Source organism: Rutilus rutilus, assembly GCF_951802725.1.
Source record: "Rutilus rutilus genome assembly, chromosome: 9".
Classification (NCBI taxonomy): domain Eukaryota; kingdom Metazoa; phylum Chordata; class Actinopteri; order Cypriniformes; family Leuciscidae; genus Rutilus; species Rutilus rutilus.
The window spans coordinates 27,053,332-27,071,054 of record NC_140223.1 but is presented as its reverse complement, the minus strand read 5'-3'; the positions used below and the strand labels follow the sequence as shown (position 1 = coordinate 27,071,054).

Sequence of the window (17,723 nt, the reverse complement as noted above, 5' to 3'; positions counted from 1 at the left end):
TAAAATTGCACGTTTTAATAATTGAAGTCTTATTTTGACAATTTTATTTTTCTTTGGTAACTGTGTTTGGTTAGTTTTAAAGTATAAAATTGTATCATTTTTAGAAGCCAGCAGGCTACTTTGATGACCACTCTATTATAATCACAAACATTATAGGCTATAAAATAATTCACCCTATTTCACACGCTCCAATATCTCGACTGTTTTGATTTGGAGTTTGAGGGGCAGCCGACAGGATGTAGCATTGATAAATATCCCTGTTGATCACTTGATTGATTACCTCGCGCAAAGGTCACGCGGGCGCGCGGTAATTTCCTTGTGCCCGCGGCTCCCATTTCACTTTCAGTCTGGCGCGAGAACACCCGACTTTACAAATTATGTTTTTATTTTAACCCTTCCCTTCCCTTTTTAACATCACCCACTCTCGCCAACGACCTCTGTGTGCCGTACATCAAACGACAGAAGAGGGCAAACCTTTAATTAGGTTGGAGTATTAATCACCGAAGGTAAACTGTATCCTCTCTATTTGATGGGTGGTGGATTTAAACCCGACGACAAGCTAATAATTTAGCCGCATTTCCAAAAGGGCTCTGGCCTCAATTAATTTTCAATAATTACAGCCCACGGGGTCTTGACTGATCTTCACACCAGTGCGCCAGCCATCCCTGGTCGACGGGGTCAGAGTATCACAATAAAATATGCACTGTGAAAAATAAGGACGGCGAGATATTGCAAAGTGGGAAAAACAAAACAGGACTATTGACAGCTTTCAAGCCCATTCCTTCTCTCTGTCTCTCTCCCTCTGTTTGTTTGGCATGAGTTGTACTTGTTCTCTCACGTTCATATTTTATTTATTCTTGTGCTACACTTGAAGACTTTTCTTTGCAGACTTTGTTTCCATTTATACAGTTACCTTAAAACACTTTATAATCCGTTTATGGAAATGAAAGAACATTAGTGTACATTTCTTTTGATTTGCAAGATTAGCCTTAATTATTTCTTGGGCGTTTTTGCTGAGCTTAAACTACAGACTGTGCCCAATAAATACATAATCAAATATGCGTTTTGCCTTGATCAGTGACATTTATGATAATGGTGAGCTGTAATTTGGCTTAATATTGAATGACTGTTTTTGTTATTTGAAGAACTTCTATTTTCTCTCATTTACTGTTGGCTATTCTGGTTTGTAAGTGCTGGTCAGCTCAGAGCTCAGAGAGGCGTGGACGGCAGCTGATGTTTGTTCTGCACCATTCATTTTTATGCAGAGTGATGTCAGATTAATTGGATCCGTTTTAGAAATACTTAGCAATCAATACCGCCAGTGAGAGGAAAGCGACCCTTTCAAAGGTTCACGGGCAAGGTCAACATGATGTCACGCGCTTCTAATTAATGGACAATTAACTTAATGACCCAAGAGTTTACAAAATTTTCACCCATCGTGAAAAACTAGTAATAAATGCCAAATAAAATTAAATAAATTAGATACTATAATGCTGATTTATTCGTTATCCACGATCATAAATCAAGATCATAAAAGGCCTATCGTATCTAATGTTTTTAATTTGAGCATTGCTGGAAATCGAGAAAAAAAGCGTCCCAAAGGCATCAGAGATCAATTTACGTTACACATTAACAAAAATTGTCTGCGTTTAGAATATATATGCAGACTTAACTTATAACCTCTTCCTAAAATCACTCAAAATCCAGTTATCAACCCATATTTTACACATGCACCGGAAAATACTTGATTATAGTTTTTTTCCCCCCATCCCGTATGAATATAGTTGGTCGATAACCGATAGGAAATCATGGAGAGCAAGACCAACTCCACAGATTAATAATTGTCAGTGCCGCATGCAAGAAAAAAACTATTCAACGGGCTGCCCTCGGTACCGACTGCCCACGCGCCTGCACGGCTGAGGGAGGGGGAGAGAAGTAAAAGTTTATCATAAATTCACAACGATGGTCAAGTCTCTATTAAACAACATAAAACGTTTAATGAAAACGTTTTACAATAGTCATTTACCCGAACAGTGATTAATGCGTCTTCATTTAAAACACAAAAGACCGGGCGCCTTGGACGCTCGAGACTGCTTCATTATAATTAATGTCTCCGGTTCCTCGTGCACCCGGAGGTCGCGAATCGCTCCGTCCCGCGCCCACTGATCTCTGAAGATCTGACACGAGAGGGATCTCGCTGGCTATTGCAATCTGACAAGATCTGTAATACTTGGGTGATGAATCGTTCCAAACTTTTTGACGATGCTGGCAGCTCGGGGGTGTGCGCATGTGCGAAGGTGTCCAAACTGACAATGCTGGAGAGATAGTGCGTCTGGGATTGAGAATCACAGAGGAAAAGGGGAAAAGATTCGAGAAAAAATCCGACAAACCCACGCCGAAAGACTGGCATCATGAGGTCCAAAGGCAGGGCAAGGAAACTGACCACTGGTAGGTGCAACATCTCTTTTTTAGCCCTTTTCAAACTGCCATCTTGTCCATGTGTATGATGCATAGAAACATTTTAGCCACTAAACAGTTACAGTCAGCAGACCCCAGCGGTTTCAGTTGTTAGTAAGTGTGGAAGACAAGCTAAACGCGAACGGTCGCGCGCGCTCGGACATTTTAAACCTCGAATCGGAACTGGCATAAAAGTTGCGCGTGCCGCACAAACTTTTTAACTTTCGCATGCCGTAATCGCTCTCGCTATTCAAGCCCCGAGCGCCCCGGTGTACGATAAAACAGCACCGTCCGTGCAAGCTTCTGCTGCTCCGGTCACATCAATTTCCAGCCGCGACTTTGAAAGCTTAGCCTCGCCTAGTCGACAACAGAAAGCCAGCTGCGGAGGCACGCTTTTAAATGCAAACAGGTAGCTTTCAGATGATGTTACAGCACGCAATCCAAAGAAGGAAATATATGCTAGATTAATAGGACTGTGGTTAAAGAAAAAGCGCTTTGAAGTATTTTGATTTGTAGAATTAATATCCTACGCTTTTTTCCCCCCTGTGTAATTGTTCAAACTGGTTGTGCAACAAGTGATCAAATCCCGTTATGATTTTTTTGTTCCGGTATGAAGAGCCCGGAGAAATGTTTTTTGTTTGTTATGGCTCTCTAAACGGTCGACTGTAATCTTAGCTTTTGATTACGGGTTGCCTTAGGCGCTTGTTTGAGTTGACGTTCAATGCCACGCCACAACACAAGCTCAAACGCCGCAACTGAACATCAAGTAGTTAGTGGGACGTTGTCCCCCTCCTCATTGGATTTATTCGGAACGAATGTATTTCGCTCAGGTCTGTGAATAATTCGGCCCCCTCGCGCGCAGTAGGCTGCTAACTGCTGATTTGACCAATTTTCTTTCTTCTTTTTTTGTGTGCCGTTTTCCAATAAACTTTCATTGTGGTCCACACCACGAAAATCCATGCAAATATTTCACATTTTATTATCTCGGAGCAGAGCTAAAAGTCTTGTTTTTGAAAGTTGAATGAACTTGATTAATTTCTTTTTAAAGAATAGGTTAGATTGTGACAGCTGGTCAACAACTTTAATGTTGTTCAGTATGTGTGAAGGTAACAAAGGAGGCAGTGAAAACAAAGTAAAGGATCATTTTGCTGTTGAATTATTGTTTCCTTTCCTGTCGACAGCACCGTGATGGGCTAGACACTGCGCGCGCTCCGTCTGGACAGAAACAGGGGTCGTGCGGGTCTTATCCGTTCAATAAACTACCTCTCGAGCCCTATGCCCTGCCATTGTACAGTGAGAGGGGTTTTTCTGCGCACAACAGCAACTTGTCACACACGCTCACGTGCACACGCGCTCTCTCGTCCACACACATCTATGCCCAGACCAACGCAATTTCACTTTTGTATTTTATTTTCCTGTTGCTGCAGGTAGGGCAACTCATCACTTTCTTTAAGATTGCCACAAGTGTAAGGAATTATTATTCGAGAGAGGTTTCAAAACGAACTCTTACCTTTTTTTCCCTCAGATTTATATAGGCTGTCATTGATATTGACGTCATTTAATAAATCACCATGACTATCACAACTCCACTATTATATGATTTTGCTGTAGAAAACGTACTTTGTCCTCTTATCAAATTATTGATACTGAAAATCAACCAACCAGCAGCTATACAATCTATGTAATTTTGAACATGCACATTTGCTATAGTTATTTTTTTTTTACTATTAGTTTTATTAGAGGAGATATACGCCGGCACAAGTTTGGCTAAAATTTAAGTCGAGAGTAAGATATTCTCCAAGATTTTTACAGACTTTCCCACCCTCTCGAAGCTCCAGCATCGTTATTTAGGCTTCTATCGAGATAATTGTCAGGGGATGTATTTAAAGATTATTATTTACCCAAGATGTAAGAGGAAGATTTCTACCTATTAAGTGAAAGGGAGAGAATGTTCTGGACCGCGCGCGTCCCGCGAGACTATGGCCTCTCTGGCCTAGCGCCAGCCCTGCACTATGTCAACATTGAATATTTAAATTCCCAGACTCCTCATAACGGGGCCCGTCTGCCGGTAAAAGCGCGTTCAGCGTTAGTCTGAGTATCTGCGGACTCGGTTTCCTTGAAGGGGGGAAAGGGAAAAAAAAAGAAGTAATCTTCTCTCCGTGTGGCCTCTGCGCGCGCGCGCTCACCGCACATCATTCTGGTTGCACGCGCTCGCACTGATGTGTGTGAGTGCTGGAAAGGTAATAAAAATCGGTCGTTTAGCTGGTGTGTGTGCACGACATGTTTTGTGGATTTGGCCAGCGGTGCCGGACATTTCACCTGCAAGGCCAACAGTCTTAAAATGTCCATAATGTTTTAACACGCCGTGCCAAGTGTCCTATATCCCACAGCGTGATGTTGCAGGTTTACTATGAATGGGGTAAAATTACACTTCACGAACAAGAATAATAACCTTGACCTGCCAGAAATCAGACCGTGCTGTCAGTTGAAACCCTAACCATGACATTCTGACGGATCTTGAGACTTTTAATTGCATTTTTAATTATCTAGCACACCATTCATACACTTTAAAGTCTGACATATCTTTTATGTAAATGGTTACAGTGCTCATTGTGGATAATATACTTGTTCATGGATTCGATTAGAACTTTATTGTCATTGTGCTGAGTACAAGGCAATGAGATATGCATCTAACCAGAAGTGCAAAATTGTACTTAACTTGCAATTGAGGTATAAAGGCCTATAGAGACTGTTGTGCATGCAGTAATGAATGTGGTTCAGGGTAAAATATGCAAGATAATATACATAGACATTCAAGCAATATGTAGCCTAAGTGTAAATAAATGTATCAAATATAAAATTGGTTGCAATCTATAAAGTAACTATGTGTACTATGGCTACTTAGGCTTTTTGTGAGGGGAAGGACCAGAAATATGCAGAATTGCAATATAGTAACGTTTATAATGATTTATATTCAAGTTAATAATATAGACATGAGTAGCATTACATTAGCAACTCCAGTAAAGTTCTGTTTGAAGAATAAAACCTTTTAATAATATCTTCAGTCGGATTTAGGTTTCTAAGACCAGCCGTTATTTATTGTCTCAGGACAAATTACAGAATTGAAGATAAATTCAGATGCATTCCGTATACTAACGATCTGATTTCTCGTTTGATGATAACTGCATTTGATAAGCTGCACATGTTCAGCAAGACTTTTGATTGTCCCTTTGTCCCATTCAGCGACTTCGACAGCTCCATCAGTTTCACGCCACTACTTTTGTTTTGACTTTGATGTGACTCACTTCACCGTGAAAGTGTCCAAACAACGGAAAGTCAACTCGACGCTGAGGAGAAAAAAAAAAAGACCGAGCTCCAAATTTAACAATGTGACATTCCGCGTGAGTGAAGCGCGTGAGAATAAGCCCTGCGCGCGAGCATTCTCTCCGCCTGTCAGCGCGCGACCACAGTCCGTTTCTTCTCAGACACGGGCGCGCGTTAGATTCCGCATTGTGCAATGGGCCGTGCTGTTGCGTCCCGCGTCCGACGCCCCCTGGCTCATTATAGAGCCTATTCAGGACGGGGTGAACGGATCGGGCCATTTAAAAAGGTGAGCGCGAACCGTATTAAACGCTCGTTCGTTGTCTGATACTGAATCTTCGGTGCTGGTTTCTGTGGACCGTGAACCGTGTCTACCCCAAACATTTTTCAGACTCATTGGGGACGGAAGAAAGCAAGAAAAAGTGATTCTATTGTCTTCACTTTTCAGACTGTGGAAAAGAGTAGAAATCTACAATGTTAACGTCTCAATTTTTACCTCTTGAGTAAATATTTACTTTACATCTCTCTCTCTCTCTCTCTCTCTCCCCTGGCATGATATAGCCTTCACAGTTTTTAGTTGAGTTCCTGGGATTGTGATGCTTTCCCTTGGAGAATTCCTGTGCCTCGAACTTGCATGCATGTCCACTCTGAAAAGATCAGAGAGTTTAAAACTGAAGACTTTTGTTTTTAGAGACAAAGTCAAAGTGACCGATGAGTTAATCAGGAGTAAAACGGTGAGCCGTGATGGGGTCAGTGTGAAACAAGGCTAGCGTTCCCAGGCATTGAGAGTGTGCATCTGCGTAAGACGGAGAGAGTTGCAGGCCACTGTGGGTTTTGATCATGATTGATCACATGTTTTCAAAGGATTGATTGATTAGCCAGAAGCTACCGGGTTTAGCCGAGAGGTCTGCTTATGTCCTGGGAAATTGTCCTCTTGTCTGTTTGTGTGAGATTTCATCTGAGAGAAAACGGGAGGAGGTGAGATGGAGAAGGAGATAATTATATGATGTATATATGATTCTTTGAATCGTGCGTCAGAGTGTCCCATAGACGCCAACGTAAGAAGTGATTTCCCTGTATATGTTAGGAAAGGAAGGACTGGATGTAGGTGACAATAACACAGTTACCCTCATCCATCAACACCCTTATAATACCACTACTTTCTCTCCTTCTCGTTCATTCTTTCTTCCGCGCTCTCTCCCTCCCTAATGACTCAACGAGTGTCTGCGTCTGCCGAGAGTGAATTGAAATGGCCGGGTCAGCAGTTTATTTATCTTGTGCTCTGATTGGTCAGGGGTCAGGTCATATGGATGTTTATTTGGAGATTTGATTGGTGTGACTGATGGCTATGTCGTTTGTGTCCCACAGGGAATTATGGGGGTTGTTGTTCAGTACGTCCAGTCACTTTTTATCCCCGAGCGACAGGTCCTGAATCAGTCTACCAAAGCTCAGCCTTGACTGAAGTAAGCACGAACCGCTTCAGGCCAGTCGAGTAATAAGTCACTGTCAAGCCAACACCCCCGAAACCATCAGATGTCACTGTTTGACTGGTCTTGACTCATCTTTACTTGGAGAGGCTGGATTATTCAAGTTTATTTGCTCTGTTCACTATTATATAGAAGGGTTTCACTTCTAATATCTTCATAATATAATATCTGAACTAAATGTATTTTTTTTTGTTTTTTTTTATGTAGCCCAAGTTAAAAGAGCCAATATTTAGATTTCAATTCAAGTTTATTAGCCATTTTTTGTATGTAAAATGATTTCCCTCAAAGTATTTTAAAGCTAGATTTTTAAGTCAGCCAACGTCCAAGTCTCTGCCTTACGTCAGAATGATCAGAGATGAGTGCACATGCACATGAATGCCGCCACAATGTCATAATTACTGGCGAGGAAACTAAGTATTATCTTTGCGGCCCTTTGTTCTGAGTTTGGGGGCGTTTAATTAGAGAATTGTGGCGGAAGCAAATGAAGGAATTGGTCATTAATTAAGGTTTAGTTGTGATTTAATTACTGCTTTTTTTGAAGAACAGCAGTTAGAGTTAAAACATGCAAGAGAGAGGGATGTTTGAGAGAACTACATCTCCCATCATTCTCTGAGGCTTCAGGAGAATGCATAGAGAATACATGCATCATTTACTCTTGACACGTTGCATTTAGTTTTTTTTTTTAGGTTTCACGCTGTACATTTGTAAACTGGATTAACATTCTTATTTGCAGTGGCGATATCATTGATTCGCACTTGTTTGTCAATTGAGCCTGCATATTTTTCACTGTGCCATCCAGATTGTCTTAAATAAACTTCATTTTTGTTTCACTCCAATTAACTAATTCTGATTTGTCTTTTTGATTTCCCTCAAATGCTGAAAAAAAAGCGTGTGACCATACAAGGCTCATGAATGTTTAATGAGACAAGTGCTGTTCAGTTTCTGATTGGTTGCTTGGTACTAAGCGACTGGCCACTGCATGGTTTCATGCTGTATACCGTTTGGAACAGCAGTGCTGAACCTGCAGAGCAGGTTTTCATAACCCAGGGTCAAAAGTTCAAGTGTTTGAATTCTAAATTACACATGTGAATCATTGCTTAACTAGGATAAAAGCAGAGTTTAAAAAGACAAGAGAACCTGGGTTCAAAGCTGTGTGAAAAGACAAAATGTGAGTCTATAGCACAAAAGGTGGGGGGTCAAGCATGCTGAAGTTACGGTTAACCCTAAGTATAATACGTTTTACAATAAGAAAAGGATACCAGAATAGTATAGAGCACAAATGTTCATCTCCTCCCTTCTCATTTGAGCTGAAGGCCTCTTACAGAACCAGCGGAAGGTCAATGTAGTGTTTACATCCTTAAAGCTCTATAGATTAAGTGGAGATCAGTCTGAACCAGCATGGACAAGTTCCTATAGTGGTTTTCTGCAGGTCGGTCATTAGCAGATTCAGTCTGTGGTGCCAGGCGGTCTTCAGGGGTGTGTCCTCTATGAGTTAAATGTTTGCACAGAATTAATATGTGTTTGTGCGTGTAGGTGTGTGAAAGAGAGTCCGAATGGGTCTGACGCGCAGCCTGGGTGCCGTACGGACATTGTGAGAATGGTGTGTGTGTGTGTTTGTGTGTGCGGGTTTGGGAGGCCTGGGAACCGTACAGTTGTGTTTACCACAGGGAAACCAGTACCAGCACAGAACAATGAGTAAAGCTCTCCCTGCCCTCAGTCCAAAGGTCAAACTGTCTCTGATAAAGATATGAACACACACACACACATACCCATACACGAACACACACACAAAGGCTCACCAGTGCACTGCCGACAGTCTGCCCAGGGTGTGTGCCAAGGTTGAGGTCATTATCTACAGACGGTCCCAATAGAAACGAAGCATATTTTTGTACTGTGAATGTGTGTGTGTGTGTGTGTGTGTGTGTGTGTGTGTGTAAATCACACTTTATTAATGGGCATGTGTATTGTTGACTTCATTTGTCTGCTTGTTGGTTGGACGGGCACCTCCCTTGTGCCATTGTCTGTGTGCGTTTAGATGGAATCAGTATTCCTTAGAGTTACCTGCATTGTGTTTTTTATGTCTGTGTGTATTTCAGGTTGCATTGTACAGTATTTGTTGAGGTGCAAACGAGAGTTTTTTATTTTTTTATGGATCTCCTTGTTTTTTTGGTTTGCTGTTCTTCCGCACATGTTTTATAGGGAGCAGACAACATTAGGATAGCACCTTTTGGAAATGTACGTTAGCTAATGATACAACTATGATGTCGACCAACAGTCTTGTAGCAGGTACTAACCGCATTTGCATTTCCTGAAGGAAGTACCAGTTCTTGCAAGGCAGGAAAAGAATAGTTAGTTTTAGGTAAGGTCAGGGTTAAGGCTTTGCTTTTGTGTAAATGACATGTCATGACTTTTTTTTTCTGTGCATGAGAATCAATAGGCTACATGACTGAAATATCTACAGAAAACAGAAATAGAACAACAGCTGAATTCAGAATAGAATTCTAGCATATATACTATTTATACCATAAAGTTTGAATAGGATCTTTGTGTGGTTGTACGGATCGGTCAGATAATATTCTGATGGTTTAAAGGGTTAGTTCACCCAAAAATGAAAATTCTGTCATTAATTACTCACCCTCATGTTGTTCCAACCCCGTAAGACCTTCGTTCATCTTCGAAACACAAATTAAGATATTTTTGATGAAATCCGGTGTCTCAGGAGGGGCTCCATTGATAGCTGTTTAATTAACACTTTTAAGGCCCAAAAAGGTAGGAAAGACATCGTTAAAATTAGAGATGCACCGATTACAATTTTCTAGGCCGATTCCGATTTCCGATTTTTCATTGAGTTTGACCTGCCGATACCGATTTTAGCCGATTCCGATTAATTTTTTTTCTAACCACTTTACAGCACACACAAATTTATTTTCGATCTTTTCTTTAATCGTTTCACACGTAAGTTTAAAATATTCTAACTGACACCCCCACCCCCCACCCCCAGAGTGAGTTTTTTCAAGGCGAACGTTCCCTTTAATGTTTCCATGGCGACGCGTCACGCGATACACCGCAGCCACAATAATACTGTATGACAGATGTGTCGCTTTTATTTCGCTTTTCCTTTTTTATTCAAAATATTCACAAACTTTGCATACCATGTCATCAACTAGCCTATCTGATATTCCGATTCTCAAATACGTGTAAGTGAGTGTGTTTGGTCGTTTAAAAACCTTTATAAATAATCTTGATCTATAACATGAGATGGGCGCCGCAATGTTGTCCTATCAGTCGGATTTACAGCACGTGAATTCATCAGTTTCTCCAACTCTTTCTCCAAAATATCCTAAACTTTTTTGACCCTGCCTCTTAAAAGAATCGGAATCGAGAATCGTTAGGAACCGGACACGAAACAAGGAATCGGAATCGGAATCGAGAATCGTTAGGAACCGGAATCGAAACAAGGAATCGGAATCGAGAATCGTTAGGAACCGGAATCGAAACAAGGAATCGGAATCGGAATCGTTCAAATTCAAACGATACCCAACCCTACTCGTGAACGTGCGTCGGAGTCCGATACAGAAGAAAAGAAATGACTGAATAAAGTCGATATTTGATCATGTTACAAAAGATTTCATTTTCAATAACTGTTCTTTTGAACTTTCGATTTTTCAAAGAATCCTGAAAAAATGTAATCATTCTGTTTTTGGCATTGATAATAATAAGAAATGTTTCTTGAGCATCAAATCAGCATATTTGGATGATTTATAAAGGGTCACGTGACACTGAAAAGTAGTTGACTAGTCAACCATCATAACCCATTCCTAATATGAATTTATGTAGGTGTGTGTGTTAGTAATTATTGGCAAGGGTCTCCTCTCTGTTAGCCCGTCTGGATTCCAGCTATCAACAGGAATCAGTCAACAATTGCTTTGTGAGCGGCCCGATAACAGCCTGTTACACACTCTTTTTCAGAAAGTCCCCATCTTTATGTTCCAGCATTGGTGTGATATCCAGAGGGTGTGGGTCTCTCTCTCTCTCTCTGTCTCTCTCTCTCTCTCTCTCTGTCTCTGTCTCTCTCTCTCTCTCTCTCTCTCTCTCGTGGTTGTGATGAACTCAAGTGAGAAGTTTAAGCACATATTGTTCGAGAAGGTCAAGGAACAGGAAAGACAAGAGGACATTTCAACACACCTTTTCATCTCTGTCAATAACACACACACTCACACACACTAAAGCCTTATTTGTACATGGCAATTATTCAATGGGAGGTCTGGTAAAGTTTTCACAAATTGATTCAATTCACGATTTATTTGATTCATTTTCTCATAACCCGCTGTTACACCTACAGAGCAAATTACTGTTTTTTTCCTTTTTTTTTTTCTTTACTAACTCTATCACAATCCATTAAATAACAAGACATCCTCTATTAACGGTAACTCACACTTTGTTTGGAAGACTAATCCCATTTGAAAAGTGCTTAACTCTTTGTTTCTATAAGCCTGCTTTGCTCTCTCTTCATACATGACCTTTCAGTTTGCTTTTAAGACATGAGAGCAAATATGACCTGTAGATAAACTAATTGAATAAATGAACAAATGACTTGAACCTTTTTGAGCACAGAGAAAATATTTGCTCTATAAGCCAGTTTATAGTAAACCGTAATACAAATAGGCAGAAAGGTTTTCTCCATTGCTGTGCATTTTAACAATGGTGAGGAAGTGCTCCCATCAGCCTGTGATGATTTATCAATCCACTAACTTCAATGGCCATTTTGATTGTTAGTCACCATAAAATCGTTTTAAATGGATATTTATTATAAATAATCTGTGCATATCTTTTTTTATTTTATTCATGTGCCCTCATAATCTTTAATCAAAATAACTTCCCCTTCCTCTTGCAACCACGGCTATTCTTTTTTATGATGATGCGGCGTGAGGGTGGGACAACCTGTCACTCACATGAGATCGACCAATAGCGAACCACAACCATCCAGTGATCTAATCAATAGAGTGCTGCAGGGATGACATCAGAACACAGAAGACTAATTCACCGCTGGGTCCTTCGAGATTTCCCTGTGGGGTTTTATTATATGTGTAAAAAAAAGCAATAGGTAAACATAACTTGACGATACTTTGACGTTTTGTTGTACAACGTAAACTGCAACCACTCGCACCTCAAACCGTCTTATCTAGTTACTTATTAGAAACATACGTTTTCAAATATAAACATTACTGCTTCAAAATTCACATTCTTGGTATGTGTGTAGAAAACATCAGAGTATCGTCAAGTTATGTTTTACCACAGGCTTTATTTTACTCCTAAATTGAAAAAGCACATTATAAAACCCCATAGGAAAATCTTGAAGGAGCCACTGCCGAACTAGTCTTCCTCTATTCCCAATGGACAAAAACAAGTAGTTATTTTTTTCTGGTTCGAGAAGTCGTTTCACTCGGATAAACGTCACTGTAGGGAAGAAAAGATCGTAAATTTTATTTCATGCCAACTTTAAAATGTCAAGTAGTCTACAGGTTAGCACTTTGAGCTAGAAAAACAATTGTGTCTTGATTCTTTCCTCGTTTCATCACCATCAACCTCCCTCGCTGGTCTGATCTGGCCTGAACCTGTTTTAATACGCTGTGATCTTTGACCTCTCAGTGTTTGTGTTGTGTGGACATTGTGTGCAGAGTCTGAATGAGATCCTCTCCAACTGTATCCCAGGTCATAGTGGGTCATAATGAGATTGAGTTTGTGTGTGTTGGAGCGAGCGAGTAAAGGAAGGTAACTCTGATTAGCGAGAGTCGCGTTACCTATGAAGGGGAATTCGGACGTGCAGTGAAGCCGGCCCATCGCAATCGGATCTTTTCCATTTCGACCCGGAGATGAGACACGCACAGCCTCACATAGACTGAGGAAGAGGCCGAACAATAGAGACAGTAGAGATTCCCTTCCTCTCCCAGCGGCATTCCACAGATTCCCAGTAGCCGGAATCTGGTCCCAGCCCAGGAATCTGCGCTTTGATGAGCCCTGTTCCCGACGCTTCCTGAGATTGTGACTCATCTACAAACAAACTGAAAACAACCTGAGGGAGAGATGGAGAAGGACAGAAGGAGAGGGTGGGAGAGAAGAAGTGATGGAAAAAGAGAGAGAGACTGAGACTGGACTACAGGATGTCCTGTTTTGATTAGCGTTAGCATCTCCGCTCCCCTTGAAGAAATATTATTCTAACAGTTTCAGGAGCACGGTCTTCACGCTGCTCGTCTTCTACACACACACACACACACACACACATACCCCTTCCCTTCACAGTGGCCAGATATTCCTTCTGTTAATTTGTGAATTGCATGTAACTGGATAGGAGCTGTGTGTTTAGCATAGAGGAACATGCTAATGTTGTGATTACCACTGCAGAACACAAAGCTGACCCTACTGAAAAGATCAGTTTAGGCGTGCATGAATTTTCAGGCTGGTTTACGCTGGTCTAGCTGCATGATCTTACTAATGAAGCTGTTCTTTCATGGACATTTTGCCTATTAAACTAGTTAAGCATGTTGGCAACTATTCAGTCATCTATCTATCTATCGTTCTATCTATCGTTCTATCTGTCTATCTATCTGTCTATCTATCGTTCTATCTATCGTTCTATCTATCGTTCTGTCTGTCTATCTATCTATCGTTCTATCTATCGTTCTATCTGTCTATCTATCTATCTGTCTGTCTGTCTATCGTTCTATCTATCGTTCTATCTATTGTTCTATATCGTTCTATCTATCTATCTGTCTGTCTATCTATCTATTTATCTATCGTTCTATCTATCGTTCTATCTGTCTGTCTGTCTATCTATCTATCTGTCTGTCTGTCTATCTATCGTTCTATCTATCGTTCTATCTATTGTTCTATATCGTTCTATCTATCTATCTGTCCATCTATCTATATATCTATCGTTCTATCTATCGTTCTATCTGTCTGTCTGTCTATCTATCTATCTGTCTGTCTGTCTATCTATCGTTCTATCTATCGTTCTATCTATTGTTCTATATCGTTCTATCTATCTATCTGTCCATCTATCTATATATCTATCGTTCTATCTATCGTTCTATCTGTCTGTCTGTCTATCTATCTATCTGTCTGTCTGTCCATCTATCGTTCTATCTATCGTTCTATCTATCGTTCTATATCGTTCTATCTATCTATCTGTCCATCTATCTATATATCTATCGTTCTATCTATCGTTCTATCTGTCTGTCTGTCTATCTGTCTATCTGTCTGTCTATCTGTCTGTCTGTCTATCTATCTATCTATCTATCTATCGTTCTATCGTTCTATCTATCTATCTGTCTATCTATCTATCTATCTATCTATCTATCTATCTATCGTTCTAGCTATCGTTCTATCTGTCTATCTATCTATCTGTCTGTCTATCTATCTATCTATCGTTCTATCTATCTATCTATCATTCTATCTATCGTTCTATCTGTCTATCTGTCTGTCTGTCTATCTATCTATCGTTCTATATCGTTCTATCTGTCTATCTGTCTATCTATCTATCTATCTGTCTATCTGTCGTTCTATCTATCATTCTATCTATCGTTCTATCTGTCTATCTGTCTATCGTTCTATCTGTCTGTCTATCTATCTATCTGTCTGTCTGTCTGTCTGTCTGTCTATCTATCTGTTTGTCTATCTATCTGTCTATCTATCTGTCTATCTATCTGTCTATCTATGTCTATCTATCTGTCTATCTGTCTATCTATCTTTCTATCTATCGTTCTATTGTTTACCTTTGGCGTAATTTAAAACTTTAAGTTTGTATTAAAAACAAATCATTTAACTGTTAAATGTAATCTTTAGCAAATCTCAAAATGATTTTCAATTTTTCATACTGTAACATTATTTTGATGCTGTGAGGGGAAAAACGGATCATAGCAGCTTATCCAACTTTAACAAATTTAATTTAATTGAAAAATGTTGATTAAAATATTAAAATGCATTAATATATGTAGAAATTAACGTTAATATAGATGGTTGTTGAAGTATTGTTCATTGTTTGTTCATGATACTAAATGAATTAACTATTAACAAATTTAACATAGACCTATTGTAAAATGTAACCACTTGAACAAAATTACTTTGGACAAAACCAGGTAGGCCTGTTTGGACCAGCTTAGACTAGTTAAAAACCAGCTACAGCCTTAAGATGGTTTTAGCTGTTTTTTTTTTTTTTTTCAGAAAGCAGGGAGATGGAGACACTGAGCACTGTAGTGTGTGTGTGTGTGTGTGTGTGTGTGTGTGTGTGTGTGTGTGTGTGTGTGTGTTTGACACTGTTTTACTGTAGTTCACTGCTCCCTATAGCCTAGGCCCCATGGAGCAGATGTTTGACTCCTTAGGGCCTCAACCTAGTTTCTCTCTGTCAGGCAGACATCAAGTCAGTGGACCCTAGTGTTTGCTGGGTCACTGGCAGAGCTGTGTAAATCTCTGTATGTGTGTGTGAGAGAGCGCATGTGCGTCTTTGGAACTTTGTGTTTAGCGGGTCATCAGAGAAGCTAATGAATTTTATCTCGGTGTCTATCTTTCACACAAGCACACTTCTCTAGAGATTCACACTCCTGTCAGATCTCCCCGGCTCTACTGGTGCCCTGCCTGGGTTGCAGTTTAAATTTAGCTCCCTGTCTGGGCCTGGCCTCCTGGGAGAGACGGATGAGGGGAGTGAAGACTGAGGAGGAGGAGTGCAGATCCGAGTTTGGGAAAATGAGGGAGACGTCTCATGTCATTCGTCAGTGAAAAGAGATACTGCGCTGACATATAGTGAAGTGTCAGCCAAGCATAACACCACACACACACACACACACACACACACATACACACACACAGAATTTGGGGTTGTAGCCAGAAGACAAGCTGGCAGACTCACTAGTTCAGGCTGATGGAATATATTCAAAATATGCTTGTATTAATATATTGTTGTCATACAGATGAAGACATGCATACATCAACAGTTTATCATTTCAAGAATGTGAAGTTGAGGTGTTCTTAATGATCAGTTGGATGATAATAGAGATTTGTATTACTATTTGAAATGGTTGAAATTCCATTTTATACTGTACATTACAATGTTGTGATGCCCAAATTAACTTGTTAGCATGTAAAATTCTTTATTTTGACAAAATAGTAAAGAATTTTAAGTATTATTTTAGAATTATTCAAATATGTGACCCTGGATCACAAAACCAGTCATAAGTCGCACGGGTATATTTGTGGCAATAGCTAACAATACATTGTATGGGTCAAAATTATCGATTTTTCTTTTATGCCAAAAATCATTAGGATATTAACTAAAGATGAAGTTCCATGAAGACATTTAGTAAATTTCCTACCGTAAATATATAAAACATTTATTTGTGAGTGAGTGCAGCACAATCGCTAACACAGATGGACAACTTTAAAGGCGATTTTCTCAATGTTTCGATTTTTTTTTGCACCGTCAGATTCCAGATTTTCAAATAGTTGTATCTCGGCCAAATATTATCATATCCTAACAAACCATTCATCAATGGAAAGCTTATTTATTCAGCTTTCAGATGGTGTATACATCTCATATGTGTATGACACATATGACTGGTTTTGTAGTCCAGGGTCACATATTAGGCTAGAAATTAATAATATTTTGAATTAGCATTTATCTATAATATTTCCATTTTTTTTATTTGAATTTTAGTTGTTTTTAGCAATTTAGTTACATGCTTTTGTAATTTTTTCAGTTGTTTTCTGTATATTTTTGTTTAGTGTTCATTTTAATTTGTCATTTTACTTCAACTTATTTTATTTAAGTTAGTTGCCAAAGCAACATTTCAAATTTTAATTTACAGTTTTTGTTAACGTTTTTCATCTATTCATATTTTATTTCAGCTTTATTTGAAAAGCGATTTGTAATAGTTGTAGTTAAAGGGTTAGTTCACCCAAAAATGAAAATTCTGTCAGTAATTACTCTCCCTCATGTTGTTCCAACCCCGTAAGACCTTCGTTCATCTTCGGAACACAAATTAAGATATTTTTGATTAAATCTGACAGCTGGATCACTCCTCCATAGGCTTCTAAGACACTATAACTTGCTGCCCCAGAAAATGTATTAAAGAGATCGTTAATATAGTCCAAGTGACTCCAGTGGCTCAATCTTAAGTTTATAAAGCGACGAGAATACTTTTTGTGCGCAAAAAAACCAAAAATAACGACTTTACTCCACTATTCATTTCCTTCTCTCTGGGCCTCCAGTTAGTTTACGTAGTGTAATAGCGCAGCGCGTCTGTGTTGCACGTCACCATGTATCACACACATGACCAGCGTCGGCCAATAGTGAGCCTACGTGGTGACGTGCAACACAGACGCGCTGCGCTATTACACTACGTGAAAAAACTCGAGGCCCAGAGAGAAGGAAATGAATAAAGTCGTTTTTTTTTTTTTTTTTTTTCG

General features: G+C 39.7%; 1 protein-coding gene across 9 annotated transcripts in view; it reads left to right on the top strand.

The window, feature by feature from the left end:
• The first annotated feature begins 2,233 nt into the window (after positions 1–2,233).
• Positions 2,234–17,723, top strand: part of mecom (MDS1 and EVI1 complex locus) — a 166,960-nt gene continuing 151,470 nt past the window's right edge. For all 9 annotated transcript variants that reach the window (XM_084419420.1, XM_084419418.1, XM_084419413.1 and 6 more), the window contains exon 1: positions 2,234–2,448. In XM_084419420.1, coding sequence (XP_084275546.1) covers positions 2,412–2,448 — 37 coding nt within the window. In that variant the 5' untranslated portion in view covers positions 2,234–2,411. The remainder of the gene's footprint in view (positions 2,449–17,723) is intronic.